Source organism: Opisthocomus hoazin, chromosome 8 (assembly GCF_030867145.1).
Source record: "Opisthocomus hoazin isolate bOpiHoa1 chromosome 8, bOpiHoa1.hap1, whole genome shotgun sequence".
Lineage (NCBI taxonomy): Eukaryota > Metazoa > Chordata > Aves > Opisthocomiformes > Opisthocomidae > Opisthocomus > Opisthocomus hoazin.
In genome coordinates this window covers 15599524-15623412 of record NC_134421.1, presented here as the reverse complement: position 1 = coordinate 15623412, position 23889 = coordinate 15599524, and the positions used below count along the sequence as shown (strand labels likewise).

Genomic DNA, 23889 nt, shown 5'->3' with positions numbered 1-23889 from the left:
GGGGCCGCCATTACGCCTCGCCCCCGTCCTCTTCCCCTGCGCTCCTGTCCCGTCCCGTCCTCCCGCTCTGGGGCTGGGCAGTGCCTCTCCGTGTCGGCAGCCCCACCGAGCTCCCCTTCCCTCCTCCCGGCTGCAGCCTCCAGCGCCTCGAGCTGCCAAGCGCGCCCCACTCGCACCTGCCCGCCGCCATGACACCAGCCCTTTAAATAATTTAGCTTCAAAATATATATCTATGTATTCACGTGTATATCCGTCTGTGTGTCCCTGGGGCAACACTTTTTGAGGCAGAAGGGGCTGGGACTCAGGCCCTGCGCCCGCAAATGGCGCCCCGGGACCCAGCCTGCCTGTGCTGTCCCACCGGCCCTCCCCGCCTCGCCCCTCCTGCCCCCCGGGCACCCGAGGGGGTGGCTCACGAGGCGCCGGGGGATCCTGGCCCAGGAGCCGGGTCCCTGAGGGGTGGCAGGGCCTGAAGCCCAGCCCAGCTCCCCGGTAGGGACATGGTGTTGTGGGGAGGAAGGCGAGGTGGGCGAGCCAAGGAGTAAGATGGCCGCCGTGCCCCCCCCCCCCCGACCCTCCTCAGTCCTCCGTGGGCTGTCCTGCCGGTGGTGATGTGGCCGGGGGACTCCTTTCGCCCGCAGGCAGCGGCTGCCCCTTGTCCGTGGCTCCTGGGGTGCAGTCCGTGGCAGCCGCCGCGTGGTGCTCGCCGGCGGGAGGCCCGGGGCACGATGGTGGGGCGTCTCGGCTGCGGCGACGCGCCGGCTGCGGGGGGACCGGCGGCGGGATGGAGGGGGCTCGGCTGGGAGCCCCGACAGTCCGCCGCGGCCGGGCTTTGGGGCTGGCTGTGTGCTCAGGGGCCGCCGGGGTGGGGGCCATGCTGCGGGGATGGGCCACGGGCGGCAGCGGTGTCGCGGGTCGGGACGGAGCTGGACGCTTGCCTGGAAAGAAAGCCAGGGTGGGCTGGGGTCCCCTCTGCCGGGGTCTCTCCCCGGGGCAGAGGGGGCTGAGGTGCCGGCCGTGGGTCAGGCAGACTGACGGACAAGCTGCCCCTCGCCCGGCTCCCACGCCAGAGACCCAAGCGCATGACGGGGGCTTTTCACAGAATCACAGAATCACAGAATGTTCGGGGTTAGAAGGGACCTCTGTGGGTCATCTGGTCCAACCCCCCTGCCAAAGCAGGGTCACCTACAGCAGGCTGCACAGGACCACGTCCAGGCGGGTCTTGAATATCTCCAGAGAAGGAGACTCCACAACCTCCCTGGGCAGCCTGTGCCAGTGCTCCGTCACCCTCAGAGGGAAGAAGTTCTTCCTCATGTTCAGACGGAACTTCCTATGCTTCAGTTTGTGCTCATTGCCCATTGTCCTGTCGCTGGGCACCACTGAAAAGAGTTTGGCCCCATCCTCCTGACACCCGCCCTTGAGATATTTGTAAGCATATATTAGGTCCTCTCGCAGCCTTCTCTTCTTCAGGCTGAACAAGCCCACCCTCGTCCCTTCACAAGGGGCTGTGAGCTTTGACACCTCTTCACGGGGGTGCTCACCCCAAGACGGGATGTCCCCAGCACCCTTTCTCACGGGGAACGGTGGGATGAAGGCAAACCAGGGGATGTGGCGTTGGGAGGTGTCATCTCCCAGGCACTGTGCAGGCTGCGGCACCCTAACCTTTGCGGGCGGTGTCATCAGTTGTCTGCGGAGCCGGTGGCCCCATGGCTTCGGGAGACGGTCGGGTCACCGCTGGGGATCGTGGCTCAGACACGGCCTCGGGGTCCCTTGAGGTGCTGTGTGGAGAACTGGGCAGGTCATGGTTTGGTTGGGCACGGCGGTCCTGGCCATGAGGCACCTTGCATCCCTCTGGCAAGGACACGGCTGGTGGCGCGGGGTGGGATGAGGGGAGGACATGGGGAGAGCTGGGACGGGCAGAGCCCCCAGCTCCCGCCGGACTTACGCCTCTCCATCCAGGAGAGCGGGGGTCCCGGCCAGAGGGGGCTCGGGCGACGGCTCTTCCACTGGGTCGGCCTCGCCAAGTCCGCTGCTTGCGGGCAGCGTGAACATGCCCGAGACGTTGAAATCTACCTCTGAGTGGAGAGCAAGGAGGAGACCCCGTGAAGAAGCGCTTGCCGTGCAGAGCTTCCCCCGGCGACCCCACGGCGGGGATCCACAGTAGCCCCCTGTGTTCCTCCTCCTGGCGATGGAGAAATGTCCCCATCCCTTCTGCCCCGCTTCACCCTCTGCTGCAGCCCCCCGAGCCTGGCCCTGGCCCTACCTCCAGGGAAGAGGGTGTCCGCATTCTGGATGAGGGCTTCCACCACGCCAACCACCTGGATGGAGGACACCGAGGCCAAGTCCAGCTGCACAGGGTCTCTGAAAGACAGGGGTGGGGGAGGCATCAGAAGAAGGTTTTTGGAGCATTAACCCTTCTGGTGTCCATCCCTGAGGGGGCAGAGCCTAAAGGGAGACAACCCAGCCGAGGGGGTTGGTAGGGTGGGAGGTGGGCCATGTTCCCTGTCCTGGAGACCCTAGTTTGGTGTTGGAGGCCAACCTTGTTCCCTGTCCTGGAAACCCTAGTTTGCTGTTGGAGGCCAACGGTGTTGGAGGCCATCCATGTCACAAGTCCTGGTCTCAGCCCCTTCCTCTGCTACTTTGCAGAGCGGCTCAGCAGACGTGTGCTTGGCGAGGGGACGTGCTGCTCTGGCCGTGCGTGGGTGAGGGATGGAACTTGAAGATGGAAGAGGCTGCAGGTGCTTTAGATCAGCCTTTCCCACGGTGTCAGTGCTCAGGGCACCCCGGGCTGCCTCCCACCCCTCCGAGCCAGGCCTTACCCTGTGCTCTGCTGCGCCCACAGCAGGTTGGGGCCCAGCACGATGGCGATATTGCTGGGGGTCATTTTATTCAACTCTTGGTGTTCGGCCAGCTTGGCTAAAAACTTGATCAGATACCTGTGGGGCAAAAGGAGGGCAAGGGGGCAGTAAGTACGGATTCGGGGAGGGAACGACTGCCCCCAGTGATTGCTTGGGGCCGAAGAAGCCCCGTCCCTGCAAAACACCTCAGATTGTTGTAGCTCTCCCGGGGCAGGCGGCTGCAGGTGTCTTGCAGGCTCTGTACGCGGCTGTCAACATCCTTTAAGCTGCGAGAGAGAGGAGGGAGGAGCGGAGAGCTCAGCCCGCTCCCTACGGCAGAGAGGGACGTGGCAGGCAGGGGAGGAAGGGCAGCGCTGGCCACCCCGTGCGGGGATGGAGATGCTCTTCTGCTGCCTTTACTGCCATTACCGCATCCCAAAGGCTCAGAGGGATTCAATACGATGTGAACATAAGTTGTGGGAGGGCCTGGGGACGAGCACTGCCTTGCCACGAGCAGCAGCCCTATTTCACCACAGCTACAGGGGTCAATGGCACTGAGCTGATATCTCAAGAAAGGTGCCCTTCCCCTTCCCCCAGGCTTTTTGCTGTGCCGCCTCCACCACCCCTTCCATCCCGAAAGCAAGAGGCCAAACTGGGCTGGTGGGCCGGTGAGGTGAAGCTCATGCCATTGAAGCCATGAGGGTCTTCATAGTTTGAGCGCTTCTTGCAATCAAAAAGGCTGCAGCCTTCCCGCTCACCCTTCTGTATTTTTTTATTGCTATTCTCTCAGATTTTGGGCCATCTGGTTTTCAGCCGAGCAGGGGACAGACCAGGCGCTGCGTTCTTACCTCCCCACGTGGCAAAGGAGCCTGTTCCAAGTGCTGGGAGGGATGGAGGGAGGGTGGTGATGGGGCTTTTTGAGCCCCACCAGCCTTTTCCGCCCCAACGCCCGGACCCACCTGGCCACTTTGACCCATTCGTTGTAGAGCTCGAAGGTCATCAAAGGCTGGGGCAGCTCCCGCAGGTAGGATTTCAGCGCACCTTGAAGGGGAGGGGGAGCGGCGGAGGCAATGGTGGTTGGGGGATGGCAGGAGCTGCCTGACTGTGTCCCCCCATCCCGCCTTGCTGGCACCCACCGGCCACGGCGTGGGGGTCCGAGTAAAACTCCTCCAGGGCGTTGGAGCCGCTGGCCAAGCTGCTCTTCAGCTTCCTCAGCACCGAGGCACCCGCCGCCAGCCGGAAGAGTCCCTGGGGATGGGGTGAAGAGGGAAGGGACACGGGGTGCTGCGTTTTGGGGGGGATGGTGGCAGGGTGGGGGGTCAGGAGTGCTGCCTACCTCCTCCCTCATGCCGGAGGCCAGCAGCATCATCACACAGGCTTCGATGGGCAGCGCGATCTCCCGGCCCAAGCTCTTGAGATGCGTCTCCAGGGGCACGCCATAGTACCCTGCCACCGGGGTATCTGCAGCAAAGGAGGGCTCTGGAGGGGGGAGGTGAATGTCGGGAGGGATGGTGGCTGCCAGGGCCATCCAGGATCTAGCCAAGCCAACATCTCGCTGTGAGCAGGGGCTGGCTGGGTGGAAGCCGAGGCAGGGCAGGCAGCATCCCCAGCCCGCCTCAGGCTGCGGTCCCCATCCCGCCAGCCCAATGTGGGAAGCAGCAGCAGGCACAGAGAGGGAAATATTGCCTTTCCCAGCCTCATCAGCCACGCTCGCATCCCCCGGGCTCAGCTGCGGCTCTGCCCGGGCTGTGTGGAGAGCCGGCGGGTACCTGTCGGGCTGTGGCTTTCCTTCAGCTCCGCCAGAGCCGAGTCCAGCGATCCCAAGGACTGGCGGTGGTACTGGGCTTGGATTTCCAGCAGCTGCCGGACAGGGAACACACAAACAGTGCTCAGTTCAGCCTCCGCCCCTCTTGGAGAGACCCCCATCCCCAGGACATTGCACCCACATGGAGACAGGGCAAAGGGGAAGCTGCAAGGGGAACCCCTCCGGGGTTTGTGGGACCATGGCTGTGGTGAGGGGTAGAGGGCAAATTGGGGATGGGGGGGTCATCGGGACAAGCTGCTCTATTTGCAGTTGGTGCTAGCGGCGATGTGCAGCTGCGGTGCATGGAGCAAGGCCAGCTTTGGGCATCTGCTGGTGCCTGGGGCTGTCCCCTGCCCCGGCCGGAGGGCTCTCTGCGAGTGGGGACGAGGATGGGCTCACACATGCCCCAGGAGATGTTCACATGTGGAGGAGAAGTGCGAGAGAGGACTTACTCTGATGAAGTAGCTGGCGTAGCTGTCCTCTTTGGTGGAGAAGTGGTAGAGGTCAGCCATGTACTCGTCCTGGGAAGGGAGACACAGAAAAGAGCAAACTTGCACCTCCTCCCTGGCACCCAAGGAAGAGAGGATGTCTTCTCAAAGCTCCTCGGTCTGGGCCATGAGTCACCCGGACAGGGTCTCTGGGATGTGGTGGGAAGGTAGGCTAGGACCACATGGGGATTTATCCTTGCCCCCATTGCTTGCATTTGGGTAGCGTCAGTGACCTGGCCTATGATCAGGGTCCTGCCACAAGAGGCTCAGGGGCAAGAGGTCCCTGCACCTCCAGCTCCAGCAGGCCCATGGGATCTATCAGACAAGGCACTGGGCTTTTCAGAGAAACAGGGCAGAGGTGGAGAAAGCTGATGGGAAAGTCCTCTGCCACCCAGCACAGACCCCAACTCAGCTGACTCCCAGCCTGAGGGGACCCCATAAGCTCCCTGCTGTAGCCTGGAGCCTCCTATCTGCAGCAGCTTTTGCTTTGAATCCTTTGCCCTTCTTCCTCCCCAGGCTTGGGGCATCTCCCTACTTCTGCTCCTCGAGGGACTTGGTTTGCTTGTAGAGGGCAGGATGTGCCAGCTGGCTGCATCTGACTTGACATGGGGTCACCTTGGATGGAGCCACTGGAGGGGAGCAGGTCTCCAGCCCTGGAGCTGCCCCACAGGAGAGAGCGAGTGATGTTCTCACCTTGCACTGCTCCACCTTCCTCTTCACCTCCTCCTCCTCTTCCTTCAAGATCTCCAGTTTGTTGGCAGCAGAAGATGCTCCGGGGCCAGTGCCAGCACCAGAGCTGTTACTGGAGCTCTTGGCAGCTTGGTTCAGCCTTTGGGGTGGGAGAGAAGAGGCAGACCCACAGCCTCAGCACCAGGGACACGGGGTGGGAGGGGTGTGCAGAAAGGGTATGGGGACCGTGAGGGGAGTGGCAAGTCACAGTACTGTCCTGCGGTGGCTTTCCTTGGCCTCTCACTTCCCACCCCAGAGGAAGATGCTGTCACACCAAGGGGTGTGACCTGGTCAAGATGGGGAGCACCTGGCACGGCTGTGTGAAGGACCCAGGGTCTGCAGGACCCTTCCCAAGCCCTGTTCCTGAGATGTTCCCTCCTTTCCTCCCTCCAGCCAAAGGGAGGGCAGTGTGGAAACAAGCCACCAACGACCCATGGCTGCCCCACAGAGAGAGCCTGGCTGGGCGCTCCTGAAGAGCTGCTGCCTCTTTGACTTCACCTCCAGCCCTGGGAAATTTGGTCCCAAGGGCAGTCATCTTCTCTCCCCCAGCCTAGCTGAGAGCTGCGCCCCACATGCCCTGGCCCTCCCCATCCATGCTGTGCCCTGTACCGGCTCTTGATGGTGTTCCAGTCAGAGATCAACTTCTGGAGCGTCTTCTTGCGCTTCAGGATGATGGGAAGATCCTCCTGTGGGTGAGAGGCACCAGAGCGAGTTGCAGAGGCTTGGGGACGGAGCAAGGGGAGGTGGGATGGGAGAGTGGAGCCAGGAGGGCAGCCAGGGCTACCTCGCTGAGCTTGTTGAGTGGCTGCAGGACGTCATGCTCCAGGGCGATCTCGAACTCAGCCAGGATTTTGGCCAGCGAGCTCTGTATGAAGCAGCCCATCTCCAGGGCTTTCCTGTGTGGGGTCAGAGAAGAAATGACTGTAGGCTGGAGCCATGCCACCCTCTGACACAACATCCCCCCACCATAGGACAAGGGGCAATGGTTTTAAACTAGAAGAGGGTAGATTTAGACTGGATAGAAGGAAGACATTTTTTACAATGAGGGTGGGGAAACACTGGAACAAATTGCCTGGATTAGTGGCAGATGTCCCATACCTGGAAATGTTCAAGGCCAGGTTGGACGGGGCTCTGAACAACGTGATCTAGTTAAAGAATTCTCCTCACTGGGGTGAGGGGGGAGGGGTAGACTAGGTGACCTTTAAAGGTCCGTTCCAACCCAAACTATTCTATGATTTGATGATTCTGTGATTCTATACCCATACTCATGTGGGACCCTGAGCCAGCCTCTGCAACTGGAGGCTGAAGGTGCTGTCTGTCCTTTCTTCTTCTGCAACACCAACGTTTCCTCTGAGGACAGGGTTTGACAGCTCAGCTTGGCTGTGGAAGCTCCTGAGCCAAGACAGTGGCTCTGCCAGGGTCTGGCTTCTTCTGGGGTCGCCCAGCCCTTTGTCCCACTGGCACTTACCCGAGGCTGGACTCTGTGTCCAGTTCCTTGAAGCTCTCAGCCATCGTCATGGACAGAGCCATCAAGGGCAGCTTCTTCTGCACAGAGCGAAGGATTCGGGAAAGGGATGGTGAGCTGGCGTGTGGCAGCTCCCTCCCCATGAAGTGTGCCACCATGGCATGGGAGGAAGTGGCCAAACCCTGTGCTGGGTCCTCACATCTTCCCCTGGCCCACCCAGCCCTGTTGGCCCTGGTACCTGAGGAAGGGCCTTTTGGATGTCCCTTCAGCTAAAGCCTGGATCCAGTTAGCTAAACAAGGCACTGAGGCTCCATAGTTTGTTAGAATGCCTGCCATGGCTTCAAATGTATGGAGTAGTTTAATCACTGGGAATAATTAAGCCAAGCTGGGGCTTGTCAGGCTGCCAAGAAGAGAGGAGCCCACAGAATCATGCAGGGGCTCAGGAAAGTGCAGAGGGATCCACTGTTTGCTTCCCAGACAAGGGCTGGTGAGCATCAGCTGGGAAGAACTGGGTGGGAGGTTCAAACCGAGGAGGTGGCACCACTGTGCCCAGCCACACTGTGGTTCTTCTCACCGCAGGGCACTGTGGATGCCAGAGGTTCACAGGGGTTCAGGAAGGGACCAGGACAACAGGGCTTTGGAGGGTTATTCAATGCAAAGACATCATCGCTGTCTCAGGAGGCCTCAAGATAGTGATGGAAGAGAGGTTTGCCCTGCTCTGCTCTACCAAGGCACCTGCTGGTATCCACTGCTGGAGATGGGACCTGGGCTGGGCTTTAGGCCACCCATCAGCAAAGCCTGCAAAGCATGGGCCTGGCATCCCCTTTGCTGATGGGGACAGAGCCAGGCGAGTGTGGGCTGTGGAGGGAGGACTCCACTCACCACTCGCTTGTCCATCTCGGAGCCGCATTGCCCCTGCAGGCAGGCTTGGAGCCTCTTGGACACGCTGTGAGCTGCTCGCTTCGCCGGCTCGATCCTCTGCTCAATCTGGGGGCAGAAAGGTGGGACTGGGGAAGCCCCTTCACCATCCATCCGTAGGCGCCCCGAGGCCATCTCCCCACCACCCAGCTCTGGGCATGGGTGAGCCTGCCCAGCATCCCCGGCCCAGGGAAAAGGCAGCTCAGCTCCTGGTCAGGATTCATCCCTCTGTGAGCAGGTGGGGAAGCCCTTTCCCGTGGCAGGAGCCTGCCATTCCCTTAATGCCATGGTCCTGGAGTTGTCCTCCGGCACGTGGGCAGATCCCAGCCCTGTGAGTTGGACATGCTGGCCAGGAAAATGGCAGGCAGGAGCGGGCAGGTTCCCACGCCCGGGCACAAGCAGGCACACGTCTGCCGGCCCAGCCCGCGCCTCACCTGCAGCAAATCTTCCGGCAGGAGCTCGGTTGCTTCTTGGGCTCTGCGGAGGAAGAAGAAGGAGCCGTCAGCAGATGGAGGTGACCTCCACTCAGCCTTCTTGGGAAGGCAGGTCCTTGTGCATCCCACCTGCCTTCTCTGGGTTCCAGGGACCCGGAGAGGCTGGCTATGGCCTGGACCACCGTACACAAGTCTATGGACAGAATGAGCCTGGGGGGACGAGAACAGCAGGAGCACGGCAAGGGAGCCAACCTTGCTGGCTGGTGGACACCCCATCAGGCAGGGTTTCCAGTTCAGAGCACCACAGTCAAAACACTCAGATGCGGCCTGGTTTTTGGAGACAGGGTGCCTAGTGGGACCACGTCATGGGTGGGATGTTTGCTGGTGGAACATTCTACCCCCACCGCCCGCCTCTGCCCTGAGGGCGAATCCAGGGCAGCGCTGCTGGAGCCCAGCACACCTCTTTGCAGGCCCGGGTAGCCACCGGCTGTGGGGCCACCGGTGCTGGGGCAAGGATATCTTTGTGCTCATGCTGGGGACTGAGACACCAGCCACCCCCAGAAGTGACTATGTGAAACCAGCTTTCTGCTTGGCTTTGCAGCAGGTATTAGGAGCAAGTCTGGCAAAGGAAACCTCTGGTTTTCAGCAAATTCTGCTCAAAACCAAATTCAAAAGCCACCGGCCGCCACCACCACCAAACCTCCCTGATGCCTCCTGTAGAGAAAACCTTGCTCCACAGCCTGCTGCCATTGCTACACCCAGGGAACCCCGTTTGCTTTCTCTCTGCTGCTGCTGCTTTTTCCCCAGTTCGTGTTTCTCTCTTTTCACCGCCTGCTAGAACCGATGTGGGACGAGGCTGTGGAACCGCAGGAAACGGGGGCGGCTTGGTTGAAGGCAAGCGAAATCACGTGAGATCGCAGCCCGCAGAGGAGAGGCTCTGCAGCGGGTGAAGACCTCGCTCTTGGACTGCATGAGCTGCTTGAGACCTCCTGCCTGCCCGGCATTAAACGAAAGGGAGGCGCGTCTAGCAGAGATGAGACATCTTGAGGGAGGAGGGATGGCAAAGGGGATCATGCTCCCCTCTGGGGAATGCAAGAAGAGCAAAAAGGCCACCAGGATGAGGGAGCTGCTTCCCTGTGGTCACTCTGCTGGGCTGGCTGAAGGACCTCAGTGGTCCAGGGGACACGGTTGGGCCCGCTCACCCTCCCAGTGCAGGGGAACCTGCGGGCATGGCTGTAGGGAAGAGGGAGTGAGGGGGCTGGGAAGGGAGGGCCCAGCCCTGTAATTTCAGTGCTGGGTTTTGCAAGGGGAGAGCTTTGGAAAGCTGAAGAGAAAAATAAGGAAGCGACAGAGGTGGGACGGGGCCAGAGGGATTTGTGTGAAGCTGTAAGTCCTCCATGGGTCCTCCGAGGACCGCACTGCTGGGCCAGCTAGAGCTATGCAGGGCATCTGGCTCCCATGGGGCACCCCAGTCTCAGCGAGGAGGGCAGGTCCCAGCTCCAAACACCCTCCGCAGCCAACGGCATATGGCTGGAAGGTCCCTCCCCACTGCCCTCACATCCTGGGGAAGCCGAGCTTAGGAAAGGCCCGTTTCCAGGTGGACGTAGCACCTGTGGGCCCTGGGAGAGGTAGCCGGGCTTGGGGATCACGTCGCTGCTGAGCAGCACCAGCGCAGCCTTCCTGGTGCCCCACGAGTGCTGGGGAGACATAGCCCCTCGGCTTACACTGAAGATGCTCTAAACCTGCGGTCATTCCCCGTTTCCCCTTGCCACCGGCCGCAGAAGGTCAGTCCAGCCCTGGCGCAAGCCCTCCAGGACCCTCGTCCCACTCCCTCCCAGCCCTCCGGCACCGGCAGTGGAGAATTCCTTACCGGCTGGTGATGTTGGGATGGGACAGCTGCTGCCGCATCCGATTAAACTGCCTCTTCATCATCTTGAGAGCCGGGAGGGGACCACGAGAGCTGCTCCGCTCGGCTGTGCCCGCTCAGCACCCCTCTGCAATGCTTGGCATTGGACGCTGGCAGCCCCTCGGCTCCCCAGAGCCACTCTGCCCCTTGCTTTTCCCTGAGGACCTCTCCCTCCTTACTCCTCTCGTTCCTTCTTCCCTCGTTCCCCCTTTTTCTGTTTCCCCAGCCGGTCCCCTCCCTCGTCCCTCCCTGGGGATGCCCTGCCTGCTTTCTCTTCCCCTCCTTTGGACTCACTTCTCTCGCTCCCTCTCTTTCTCTGAGCTTCCTTCCTCCTCCGGCCGCCCCTCCGCCGCAGATCAGGTAAGAGCAGTTCAGGGCTCCTGCTCCGCTCTGTGTTCCTGTCACCACCCCGCAAGTATAAATAACTTCAGCCCAGCCTTAAAGGGGAAATATTATTACAGCAAACACGTAACAAGGCAGGACAAGCACACGCCGCTGCAGAGCCAGAGCGAAGGGCCCACGCTCCGTTTCTTGCTCTCTGTCTCAGCTGGGATGGTTTTTTCCCCCCTCGTGCCTTGCCCAGCACCAGCTGCGCCGCAGGGCAGCCCATGGCCGTGCCAGCTGGCTGTGCGGCACGTACCGGGTGCCTGATGTACACCCTGCCCTACCTGGTCACCCAAACTCTGCCAGCGCCCCTCGGGCACCTCTCCGTGCTCGTGGGTGCAGCTCCAGCCTCTCCCCCCTGCCCACAACCTGTCCCCCTCATCGCGACAAAAGCGAGAGGGCGAGCAGCAAAGCCAACCCTGCAACCCCTTCCACAACCCACTTTCCTGCAAGGGTCTCCTATGAGGGTCTCCTGCAGCCTCGGGTTATTACCCCTTCGTCCCCACTCCCCATTACTGGCAGGGCTCCTCCGAGCAGGGCGGTCGGGCCCAGCGCAGAGCATCGTCGCCCGTGCAGTTGCACGGGGACCACAAACGCTCCGTTCCCAGGCTTGGGTGCTGCCTGCTCTCTGCAGAGCTGCAGCAGGGCTCAGCTTTTTTTTTTGTTTTTTTTGGTCTAAAAGCATCCTCCTTGCAGCACCGCCACCTTTGCTTCTGGCTCTACCAGATGTAAACCTCGCCTTATCTCTGGCTACCTGCAGCTGGGACTTTCCTCCTGCACTAAGAAAAAGCAGAGGTTGCCGTCGGACGGGTTACGTGGCTGGCAAGGGAACTAGTGCCCCAGCCCAGATGGGAAGCGGTCAGTTTGTGGACAGATGAGACAAGCAGCAAAGGAAAATGAGGTGGAAGGGCCACTCCACCTGTGCCCCGAAGCCTGAGGAGCAATAATCTGGGGGCTGCTGGGCTCTGCTCCTTCTTAGTGGGTGTGCGAGCCTCCAGTGAGTGCAAAGCAAAGCAGTGCTGGACCTCTATTTTCCAGCGGGGACCAAGCAAGTGAGCACCGTTCTCCCCACCAGAACACCAGGTTGCTCTAAACCTGTGGCCAAGCACGCCCCGAGCCCTGGGGATGCTCCTAACGGGCCTTTCGGTCACTGAAAGCAGGCAAGGGCTTCAAGCACCTATTGCCAGGACACTGAAAAGCCCCCCCAGACTCTCGCTGGCTGCATCAGGCGGTGGCCAAGCCGTGGCCTCTTTCCTCCCATGCAACGGCAGAGATCTGCTCCTACTGCTTGCTGGAGCTGATCCCGCTCCTTGCACCCCTGCAACGAAACTGCCCGGGGAGCTACTTCCGAGGGGCAGCCGCTTCCGAGAGGCAGCCCCGGGGAAGGGGAGGAAGTGCTGCTGCAGGCAGTGGCGAAGCTGCACACAGAGGCGTGCGGCACCGGAGCGAGCTCAGGCCCTGCTCCCCGTGGGCTGCCGGGCACCGACCCCTGCCCGCTGCCTCTCCCCGGGGAGGGAGGGAGGGAGGGAAGCAGGCAGCACCCAGCTCGCGGCCTGGAAGTGACTCTGCTCTCAAACAGGAATTGAGAGCGGCTGGGGGACTTCCACCACCCCCTCGCCCTGCTCACGGGAGTGGGGAAATCATCGTGGCAAGGCCCCGGGTGACCGGGGGATGAATTAACAGGATTGCAGGGGCAGGATTTGAGCTCGAAATGACCTCTCGCAGGCTGGAATCAGCTCCTCTGCAGTCAGGGGAGAGGAAAATACATTTCTTGGGTCAAAAGGCAGAAGGACAGGAACAGGAAAGAACTCTTTTTATTTCCCATAAATACAGCAGATTCTTCGCGCCGGGCGTTTCGTTTTAAATCTTTTCGTTTGTTTGTTTTCTTCCATTTACAGAATTTTGCACTGAAAATATATACAAGTCTGTTCAAGAACCAAACAAGATCTGCAAAGAAAAAAACCCATACAAAACCCTGAAAAGAGACCAGAAAGGGAAGCAGGACAGAGCAGAACCCCAGCATAAAGACCTTGCTTCCCCCTCTCCTCTGTCACTCGCTGCACCCAGCTCCAAGAAACCTCACCTTCGCTGCTCCCAAGCCGTGAGCGCGAAGCACCCTGCTCGTCTCCATCTCTCTAACTCTGGCAAGCCAGTGCAGGGCACAGCTCGCCCCTGCTTTTAAGATCAGGCCCTGTTAAAACCAGCTGAGGGATGGGAAGTGGCTCCTGTGGTCGCAAGTCCCATGGGGATGGGGATAGCTCGGGACGTGCCACCCCCTGGTCTCCTCCGCTCTTGTGTCACAGTGATCAGGCGGCTGGGGTGAGCCCCCTCCCTGCCGCAGGGAGCCGGGCCTGCCCCCGGCTGCGGGCGAAGGTGTGCAAGGCACAGCTGTACCCCCGTACCCCACCAGTGCAGAGCTGGGCTCCCAGTGCAGGGCTTAGGGGTGCCCCCTGGTGATGGCTGAGCTCCAGTCTCTCCTCGGCTCCCAACCCATCACCCACCCCAAAGAGGCTGAAGAGCTGAGAAAGCCCCTGCCCTACCACACTCTCCAGCCCAGCCAGGGGGAGGAAGACCATGTGCTGCTTCCTCTCCCTGCTGGGCAGGGGGCTGCGGGGGGACTCAGCCGCCGCCCCCCCCCCCCCCCGGGCTGACACACGGGACAAAGTCCCGCAGCAGCCCCTGGGGCTCACTGCGGGAGATAAAGCAATGGGAAGGGTGTGGGCTTCCTCGCTGCAGGGGCTCAGTGCGCAGGAGCTCCAGCTGAAGGGGACTGGGAGGCACGGAGCAAGCCCTTCCGGGCCCCTGGGCTCCCACCGCAGGGCCCACCTCCCACCAACAGCTCTGTAAGCAGTTGGAAGAAGAGGGATATGGGAAGATCTCTCCTCCCTTGACCCCTCGCCAAAAGCAAGGGCACCTGTCTGCTCTCTGGTGCTGCAAAGACATCCAGTCCCTGCTCAGCCTTGTTCCAGCTCCAGGGTGATCCCACCAGAGCGGGAACCACTGGGGCACAGCTCCAAGGAGGGGGCAAGGGGGACAAGAGGGAGCACAGCAAAGCACAAAGCAGCTGGAGGGCTGAGAAGGGCAGAAGGGACAACAAGGAAAATGATCTTCCTTTGCTAGGCCATGCCCCGGGCTCAGGCTGTTAATGCTCCGCATCCTTGTTCCCCACTGCAGCTAGGGGAAAGCAGGGTTAGAAGAGATCACTGGACAGACTGGGGAGGGAGCGATGCCTTCGGAAGAGCAGGGAAGGCAACTGTTCACCCACACGAAGCTTTGCACTCCGCTCCTGGTCTTGTGGGATGAATATCTCCTGACGTCTCTGCTCTCCTCCTTGAGGCACGCTCCCTCCGGCCCTTGCCCGGCCATCTGGAGAATAAAGCGTGAGCAGCAGCCCCCCACCCGCCCTCCCCGGCTCCTCAGGCTGCTCCGGCCCCGCAGGGCTGCCTTCCCAAGGACTCTGCGGTGTAGTGCCTCCAACATGCGGACCTAGAGGTTTCCCCAGGACTCCGGGGGGGGGAACTGGTCCACATCCCCCATTTCATTGTAGGTTTGCTCTCCCACGGTGAAGGTCAGCTTGTACCGTAGCCTCACTTTCTCCTGGAGACAGGGGAGAAAGGATAAGCAGTCAGAAGTGGGGGAAGAAAGGCACGAGGCACAAACCATTCGGGCCTCTAGGAAGCTCCAGAGAGCAGAGGGAATAGGGACAGGGTAGCCAGGCTTTGTCCAGGCAGCAAAACCAGCCCGCTCATGTCCCAGGGACGGTGCTGTTACCTTCTGTGGGTTAGCGAGCAGCAGGACTTGTGTGATGGCACTAGGGTGGACAATGGGGTTGAACGCTGGCAGCTCTGTGCCCGAGGGAGGCTGTAGCTTCACCTTCATCACCTAGGGAGAGAGAAGAGCATCCCACAGTCCTGAGGGGGACTCAGCAGCAAGAGGCCCCGCTCACATCAGGCATTTGGGGAGCTTCCACTGTCTAGTCAAAGAGAAGAGCATTGCGCTGGTTCCTGCTAATCTGAAGGCAGCACAACTCGCTCCCAGCCCCACGGAGCTGTCTCCACCCACCCTGCCTCTCCTGCGAAGGGAGAATCACGCTTCAGCCCAGCCGGAGGACCTCCGCCCCAGCAGCTGCCTTACCTTGGGGACGGCAGACTGAAAGACAATGTTGCGGATGGGCTGCGGGGCCGTGCTAAGCATAGAAATCACCACCACAAGCACATCGGGCCTCTCGGGCAGGGCGTCCTTAGCGAAGTGGAAGAGGACGCGGAAGCCGTGCTGATCATACACCGTCACAGGGAGGATGCTGCCTGCGGGAAAGGCAGGGACAGGCAGCGGTCAGCCAGGAGGCAACTGGCCCTGCAGGAACCTTTCCCCATCACCCAAATTACATACAAGTGACAGAGACACCACTCCTCCTCAACCTCCACAAAATCCAACATGCAAGAAGTTTCCTCGCATTCTTCCCTTACATATGCACATGGTTTTTGTTCCACCTTCTTCATGCCCTGTCCAGTTGTTTCTTTCTTCCCCGATTTGTCTGGCTCCCTTCCAAGCAGTCCACCCCCCAAGCTTGCCCCCCTCTTTCGCCCTGGGCTCACTGGGTTTGATTGACTCCAGAGGCACAGTGATGTTGGCCAGCGAGATCTCCTGGGGCAGCGCGGTGGCAGGAGGCCGTGGTGGTGCGGTACTTCCTGCTGGTGCGGTGGCAGCTTTCGGAAGCGTAGCAGGGGCAGGGAGCTCTGAGGTCAGGGGGAGCGTGGGGTTAGGGGAAACACTCTGGAGCACAGGCAGAGTGCTGGGATTGTGGGCTGTGGTGCCAGAGCTGCTCCTGTTCTGGAGGTCCCTCAGGGTGAGCCGGGGGGGTGGCTGATGCTTCTCCCTGTAGGGGGAGAGAAAGAGAGCATGGAGTGGAACAGGTCTCTGAAATGTCCGTGTCCAGCACCCCAGAGATGGAAACGATGGGGAGAGATGCGAGACTGCACTACTGCTGCTTACCAACGCACTTGTTGAGACTCTGGAGGCAAAGACTGTTGCAGCAGAGTCTTGCCCAGGAGGTCCAGGTCATCCAGGCCACTGGTGAAAGGAGAAGGTTTGGGGGAGGATGCGCCAGCGTCTGCTTTGACTGGTGGTGTTGCCGTGACAGGGGTGATACTGAGCTCGTTGCTATCTGATGACTGTAGAAAGAGTGCACAGGAGAGCCCCCCAAGCAGGGTTGCGTATCAGCACCAACCATCAGACGCGGGATGCTTCCCTGCCTACTCCATCTGTTGCTTCCACCACCCTCCTCGCCTTCTGCTCTGGCTCCCAGCACGTTACCTGGAAGCTGTTCCAGCCACTGCTGTCACCAGCCTGGGCAGGATGCGGTGCTGGGTCATTCAGGCCTGTCGGGGGTAAAAGCAAACACGAAGCTTAGCTACCAAGTGGACGAGGGTTAAACGGGGCCTGAATAAGGTGCCTGTAACCAAGGTCCCTCTGGTTGGACAAGACACAGAAGCAGCAGGGCAGAACCACCACCATGGTCTCAATCTCTAACCCTCATCCTTGCTTGGGGGAGCACAGGGAGGCTGACTATTTTTTCTGCTCGGAGATCCTCACTTACAGTCTAACTCCTAGTGCAGCTGGCAGAGAAGTGAATACTACTGGGGTGACAAGCCCCACTTGCACCTGCATCTAGGGGACCAAGCTGTCTACTTCATGCTGTTGTACTCAAAGCACGTATCTTAGCAAACAGACACTTTGTTGGGAAAAGCTGGACTCTAGAGCCTTCTAGGACTGGCACCTCATAAGACATCCACGTGAAAAGTTCTCTAAGTCCTATGCATCTGTCACCAGCTCATGACTTCAACTGCAAGGAGTAAACATGAGGAGCTGGGGGTGATCCACCCTTGTGATCCCACCTGGGGATGGCCATTGCATCACTCTTGATTCACCCACCAGTTCAGTTTCCCCAGAGCAAATCAGAGGGCACATCCCTGTGCGTTCTCTCTGAACACCGTGGGACTGAAGTTCAGAATCATAGCAGGGTCCTTCCCTCCTTCTCCCTCACACTAAATGAAGGACACCTCTTGGTCTTCCATTACTCACCTCTCCCAGAGCTCTCCCTTACTTATGTTCCTGCCACAAGGAGAACCATCCATGCAGACTGTCCAGAGTCACGCAGAGAATAAAGAGCTTTTGCTCTGTATTTCTTACCTAAAGACATGAGTTCATCATCCAGCAAGGAGACAGAGCCAGTTTGGTCAGGCACGGGGACTGCTGAGCCACCTGAAAGGGTGGGCAAGGCTGGGTAGGAAGGGCCTGTTGCCGGAAGATCCAGGCCCGACAGATCCAGAAGCGCTGAGGTGCTGCCTGAAAGAAGGAACAAGCTGAGAGACAGAAACATCATCCAGTCCTTATCTGGTGTTCTGAGGCCAGTTCCCATCCCTCCTCACCTGGGAGAGCGAACTCCCCCTCTGCTCTCCCTTCCAATTCCCTCTCTTCATGCATCAGTCATCTCCACAAGCCATTTCCCCATCTCACCAGCCCCACACTGAGCTCCTGCAGGTTTCACCTTCCAAATTGTCTCAGTCTTCGCTTACATTGCGGGAAGCCGGCAACAGAGTCCCTCTGGTTGACCCTCCTGTCGCCATTCCCCAAGTCTCCTCACCTCGAAGGGGACCGGCCACTGTCTCCCCATTGATCTCTTCTCCCCGCACAAGCTGCTTGTAGAGATTGATCACCTGTGTCAGATTGTCATTGGCTTGCAGGATCTCTGCTGAAATGGAAGAGGTGGGAAGTAAGTTCAAGTCGTGAAGAAACGACGAGAGCGACTTTTATACCCCAACTGTGTCTACTCCTTCGAAGCAGGGCCTGAGGAGCTGACAGCAGCCCACTGCATTTTTGCAATTGTAGCTGCAAACTGTGTCAGGGTACATTGACACCTCCATGGCACTCTCAGCAGGGCAAGCACAAGCGTTGTTCCTACAGCGAAGCAGAGGAAGGCTGTAACGCCGCTGACTGCTGCCATGTGTCCCCACTTAGGGCCAAGCTATAGACTGACTAACCTACAGCGAGCAGCCACCCCAAACAGAGCGGCGGCTGCTGACAGAGGCCGTGCCACGCTCCCTGAAAGATGGAGGGAGAAGGGGACAGAGTGAGAAAGGACAGATAAGCTTACCCAGAGCTTCATCATTGTCTTCTGTGTCACTGGCGAGCCGGAAAAGCATGGGCCTCATGCGCTCGCAGCGCTGATACAGCTCCTGAGGGAGAGGAGAAAGGGGTGCTGAGGCAAGCAGCAGGATGCTCAGCTGGGGGTGCAAAACAGGCAGGAGGAACTTGCAGGGATAAAGGTCACTCATCTCTGCTAAGCTCAGGGAGGATGCTGGGAAGGCCTTTCCTCACCTTCATTAGGTCCTCATTGCTCTCCGTTGTCTCCCCCCTGCTGTGGTTTGTAACCATCTCTGTCAGCAGCTTCACGTTGTTGTTTACCTCCTCGATGGCATTCACCCTCTTGGAGATCTTCTCCATGCGCTTCTGGTCCTGGAGGGGAAGCACACGGGGAAGGATGTCCTTGCTCCTGTCTGCAACTTGGAGAGGAGGAAGGCTGGGCCAGCCAACACACCACCTCCCTGGACTACAGCACAGCAATGCTGCCCTCCAAACAGCTCCCACTCCAGTATAAAACTCCAGGTCATCTCTGGGCCAGCACTTCCCAAACAGTGATGGAATTGCCACAAATCTAGTGCTGCAGCAGGGCTTGGGCCACAGAAAGCACCCAGAGCCATTCCTTCAAGTAGCCAAAGGATGACAGAAATCACACACGGACTCTTTAGCAGCTGCTGCTGCAAAATTTTGGGTAGCAGCTCCTTCTGTCTGCATGAGGATAGAGAGCCACTGCTCCCTTGGTGCCAACCACTGCCACCCAGACCACGACCCCCCGCTCCCCTTCTCCCCAGCCGCACCTCCTGAACCATCTCCTTGATGAGCTTGTTGGCAGCCCGGAGGTCCTCAGGATGGGAACTTTTCAGGAGACGAGCCAGTATCTGCACGAGAGAAAGCACCTCTGAGCCCAAGCTGGGAGGTGGCAGCCAGAGTCACTCTTGCAACACGAGAGCCGGTGGTTACCCCTGCCCCAAACCCGTATCTGTCAGAGGCTGCGGACAACGCCAGCCGTTTGAAAGCCGAGCCACGAGGGCTTGTGGGCTATCAGGGACCAGGGAGAGAAGAAGTACAACTGGTCTTCCTTTTCCCGTTGTGGTTCTGGTTATGTAAGACAGGTCTTTCCCTGAAGATCCCCTGCATTCAAAACCTGCTCCTGCCTGCCCGTCATGCACCACAGAGACGCCGGAGCACAGCAGCACTAGTGCTGAGAAAGAGGGAAAGCCTGGTTTACACAGGAATTGCCATAGGATTGCAATGGACTCCTACTCGGACCTCTTCACACGCCTCTTCGCAGGTGCAGTTGGCGAAGAGGGAGAGCTCCCACTTTCTCTCCCCTTCTGTAGTCAGTGAACTGACTGGCCACCTACAAATCCTCATTTGCATGCTGTGACCCATGGAGGAAAAATATATCCCCTGCAGCAAACTGGCATCATGCTTCTGCTGCAGAAGTAGACCCCAAGAGCCTAGTACTTGCTTAAATATACCAGCACTGATAAAGCAGAGGTTTGCCCGAGTGGTGACACAATTCTGATGGAAAGGCAATACAAGATGGGTCCACAAAGGTACGAGTAGTTGGGCAATAAGTAGATTGCAGTGCTGGAGGTGGGGAAGAGATAAGAGCAGCAGCATCTGGGGCTGGGATTTAAACCTCATGGCCAGATAACTCAGAGGCGTGGAGACCACACAGCAGCAAACCTCCCAGAATCTGCTGGGCTAATGTCAGCACTTCACCCTTTGCACCAGCCTGAAGCTAAGCGTTCCAAAGGTCAAACAGACCCACATGCCCCACCTCTGGCTGTTTCCTCTGTCAGGATTTTGGAGCGGGCCCTCAGCATTCCTGTGATGCATTTTCTGAAGGACAGCATGTGGAGCACAGGCCTTGAGTCTTTCTGGATCTCTGCCTCAGGGCAACAGGAGATCCTGGAGCAGGGAAGATGTTGCCTGCTGTCCCTGCCCTTGCACAGTGCCCTTACCTTGGATTTCTCTTCATCATCAAAGATGATATTCTTGGGCCGAGGGGGAGGCGGCGGAAAAGGAGCATCGTCAGGCAGTTTTGGGTCACATTTCACGATCCCTGCAGTGGAGACCAATGGAGAGGTCAGGAGGGGGGACCCCCCACTGGGGGATGGCACTGCCACCTAGGTCATTTCTTCCCTCATGGACCACCAAAGCCAGCTGGGACCGAGGGGGTTTGGGTCTGCTCCCACTACCCATGATCCTGGACTGTGTTTTCATGCAAGAACTGCCCCCTGCCCTCCACCGATACCCTATCTCAGAAAAATCCAGCACTGACTGCCAAAGCACTCGCAGCCCTCCAGCCCCAGCCCCTTCCAGTACCCCACCTCCTGCAGGAGCAAGCAGATGTCCTCTCCAACCCATCAAACAGCTCAGACCACCAGCAACCCCCCCTGCCCAGTCAGGAGCCCCGAGGCACGCGCTCCTTCGCCTGCCCCTGCTGCGGAATCAGCCAGACTGGCGGATGTGCTGGGTCTGGGCACAGGAAGGGAAGAGTCTGTCTCAGATTCTGCCCAGACAGAAAAAGAAGGGAGGGCAAACCGTCCACCCACCTTCCCTTTCCAGGGCACTGCCTCTCACCTTGTTTCTTCAGCATCTGGTAGGCTTCTGAGATCTTCACCTCGTGAGGCAGCCCTAACGTCCAGCTGTACATCAGCTCCAAGATCTTTGACTTCACTTTTTCTGGTGTCCGGCTGCCAAGATACTAGAGGAAGAGGGAAGAGGTGGCTTGAAGCTGATCTGAGCCGTTGCAAGCCTGGCCTGTTCCTCTCCTCCCCTCCCCCAGGAGAAGTGAGACAGTTCCCAACGACACAGGGAGGAAGAAAGAGGAAGCAAGCAGGAAAGCTCACGAGGCCCTTGCAACACGTCCTATGCTGCGCCTGGTTTCCACCACAGCAAAACACAAGAGGTGGGAGAAAAGCTGCACCAGCAGCCCCTCAGTGACACCTGGGGACAGGTGGGAAGGCTCAGGTGGGTCTCTCTTGCCTTGTGAAGGAAAGGGTACTGCTAACAGAAGCCGCTCGGCAAGGCAGCCCTTCTGGAACAAGCGGACAGCAGGGCTGGGAGGGGAAGGACTGTGGGGAACGGTCCCTGAGCCCAGCCCTCTCTGAGGGGCACTCTCCAGCACAAGTGCCTGGCACCCTTTTGAGCTAGGTGAGCCCCAGATGACCAGCACCCAGCAGTGAGACGTCGAAACGTTACAGTTCTCTTCTGGCCATACAATTATCCTCCACTCTTCTCCTGTGGGTCTGCTGGGGGCATTGGTGGTAGAAAACGTGCGTGTGACACCAGAGGCCAGTGGCTTAAGATAGAGGACATTCTCTAGAATGCCTAGCAAGAGGATTTTAGCGTGCTGCTGTCACTGTCCCTGGCTATTCCTCATCATAGATCACAAGCTGTGACTGGCACATGAAGGTTTTCCTTAGTCATATTTAGTTTGTGTTCCTTTAACTCCATACTTGCTGGTGTTAACTGCCTCAGCTGAATAGGAGAGCATGCACAGCTTGTTTTGCTGCAGGAACAGCAGCATCAGCAGCAGAGCAGGTAGGGACTTGGTGCTTCAGGTGGACTTGGCAGAGCACCACTGACCAGGCCTGGGCTTGCCCTCTGAGAGTGTCTCAACCAGGCTGGGACATCCCAGAGAGACGGGGTCACCACGTCAAAGCTGAGGGAGGTTACTGAGCACGTGCAACACAGACAGGGCCCAGGAGAGATGCAGGGAAGATGACTCTAGGCACACAGGTGAGCTCAGCTGTCTCACAAGCGCTGGTTGCATCACGTCTAGCTGGCCCTCGGCTTCCTGTGTCAAGAATCAGCCAGGAGCAGAGGGGTGAAAGTTCACCTTCCCACTGGAAAACTCATCGGGGAACAAGGACTAAATCTCCTACTAGCACTGTCCTGTTTCCCCCACATCCCAGTGGGTGTTTGACCTTTCTGCTCAGCCACTACTTCTTCCCAAAGCCCTCCTGCCACCAGGCTCCGATTCCCCTCCGGCACCATCCCGTAGGACCCACCTTGGGTGACACCACTTTGATGAGCTCATTGAGGAAGCGGAACTTGCCCACCTCATCGTGGAAGCGTTTGCCGCAGCTCTTCATGCAGGACTCCAGCACCTGAGGAGAGGGGCCGGGTGAGCCCCGGCACCGGGACAGCAGCAGGTTCAGGCGCTGGCTCCCTCCTCCTCCTCCCCCTTCGCCAGGCACGGAGCCTGTGGCTATCCTCACAGCAGCGTGGAGGGACACTGCCTTTCCCTCCCAGGTGGCCAAACACCCTCCCAAAGAGAAGCAAGAAGATTTTCCTCTTGGGGGTCAGTCTTTGTAGAGGTGGCTCTCAACAGCCCATGGAAAGAGATACACCCTTAAGAGAGCCCGTAAATGCTTTCATAGCATGGATATACAACGCAAGTAAGGGAACAAAAAGCTTCCTGTTGACTTCAACAGGCTATGATCCTTCCTAGCAACAAGACCTTTCCCACCAGTCACCCCTCCTCTCCTGTGCAACCACCTTCAGCCCCAATCCCACCCAAGGGCTCCAGGACTTTCTCAGAGGGAGTTCAAAGCTTCCTGTGTTCCTCCAGTCAAACTGGAGCAACCCCACACCAAGGTCCTCCTTCTAGTTCTACCAGCCTGCAGATGCCCTTACCGTGAGGGCCTGGATAGCTTCCCATTCCTGCGGAGACTGGATCTTGTGGGCCAGAAGTCGGGTAGCGAGCGGAGGACTGGAAGAAGCAAGCGGAAAAAAAAAAAGCTAGCCGGTTGTTGATGAAAAGCTTGGTACCTGTGTTTCTAGCTGGAAATCCAGCGCTGAAAAGCAGTTTGCAAGTTTAAGGCAATGATAAGGCGCTAAAACTCTGTGGGAGCCTCCTGTTTGTGGGCCAGGACCCCCGACCCACCTCTGCTTTGAGGTGCCCAGCCAGCTCTCAGCACAACCCCACCGAGCCTTACTGGGCGGGCACCCGTAACCCAGACCCCACAACCCGGAGCAGGCCGGGGGAAGGCAGCACAACTTACCTCTCCAGCTCCTTGTTGAGCTGCTCGCAGAAAGCATTGATGCCGTCCCAGTCCAGGTCCTTGTTCAGGGGGTTCGTCGCTCTGTCTGTGGGGGGTGCGGGGGTTGGGGGGAGAAGGGGGCGGTGAGGAGGTGTCGTGTCCATCCCCCCCCTTCACCCCCCGGCACCCACCCTGCAGAGGTGAGGGGCGACATCGCTCCCGCTCCCCGCCAACCCACAGACCCCCACCCCCCCCGTCCCCACACCCCAATTCCACTCCCACCCCCCCCTAGTAGCGAAGGCCGGGGGCCGCTGGCGGCGCGGCCGGGCCCGGTGGCGTCAGGGGTAGGGCGATCCCAGCCTCACTCACTGATGCGCGCCTCCAGCGTCTCCGGCTCCATGGCGGAGGCCCCCTCCCGCCCGGCTCGGCCCGGCCCGGCCCGGCGGCTCCTCAGCGGGGCAGCGCTCCGCCACCCGCCCGCCCGCCCCGGCGGCGCCGAGCCATCGAGAGCGCACCGTCGCCGTCTAGAGCGCCGCTTCCGACGGCCTCACCATCGAGCGCCGGAAGTTGGTGGCGCACAGCGCCCCCCCGCCCCCAGCGCGCCCCCTGGCGAACCACACCCAGCTGCGCCCATAGAGTTCCCCGCTCTCGGGAAAGAGAGGCGCGGGACGGGGAAGGAAGCGGAAGGCCTCCGGGAGAAGGGCACGGAGAGCGGGGCGGGCCTGAGCGCCGGAAACCAGCTGCTACGGGGAAACAAGCTGCCTTCGCCCTTCCCGGAAGAGTCCTT

General features: G+C 59.5%; 2 protein-coding genes across 4 annotated transcripts; both read right to left on the bottom strand.

The window, feature by feature from the left end:
* Positions 1–238: 238 nt before the first annotated feature.
* On the bottom strand, positions 239–10959 carry SH3BP1 (SH3 domain binding protein 1). Its single transcript, XM_075428486.1, has 19 exons — positions 10873–10959; positions 10543–10666; positions 8673–8715; positions 8203–8307; positions 7324–7400; positions 6640–6751; positions 6465–6541; positions 5820–5955; positions 5091–5159; positions 4604–4694; positions 4171–4313; positions 3971–4082; positions 3794–3875; positions 3041–3121; positions 2817–2933; positions 2261–2358; positions 1943–2072; positions 1660–1775; positions 239–935 (listed from the first exon to the last, which is right to left on the bottom strand). Exons 2-19 carry the CDS (start codon positions 10602–10604, stop codon positions 577–579), a joined length of 2010 nt encoding a protein of 669 aa, XP_075284601.1. The 5' UTR covers positions 10605–10666; positions 10873–10959; the 3' UTR covers positions 239–576.
* Positions 10960–12752: 1793 nt separating this feature from the next.
* GGA1 (golgi associated, gamma adaptin ear containing, ARF binding protein 1) lies at positions 12753–23580 on the bottom strand. 3 transcript variants are annotated; one of them, XM_075428605.1, is made up of 18 exons: positions 23472–23580; positions 23124–23208; positions 22756–22831; positions 22128–22226; positions 20695–20818; positions 20073–20173; positions 18900–18980; positions 18340–18477; positions 18116–18197; positions 17606–17713; positions 17152–17307; positions 16276–16340; positions 15955–16133; positions 15558–15838; positions 15097–15266; positions 14734–14844; positions 14449–14559; positions 12753–14328 (listed from the first exon to the last, which is right to left on the bottom strand). In XM_075428605.1, the coding sequence occupies exons 1-17, from the start codon at positions 23500–23502 to the stop codon at positions 14449–14451; spliced, it is 1998 nt and encodes a 665-aa protein (XP_075284720.1). In that variant the 5' UTR covers positions 23503–23580; the 3' UTR covers positions 12753–14328. The 3 variants fall into 3 exon arrangements, with proteins under 3 accessions (XP_075284720.1, XP_075284722.1, XP_075284723.1); XM_075428607.1 differs by lacking the exon at positions 12753–14328 and having other exon boundaries at positions 14338–14559; positions 17606–17710; XM_075428608.1 differs by lacking the exon at positions 12753–14328 and having other exon boundaries at positions 14338–14559; positions 23124–23204.
* Positions 23581–23889: the final 309 nt, after the last annotated feature.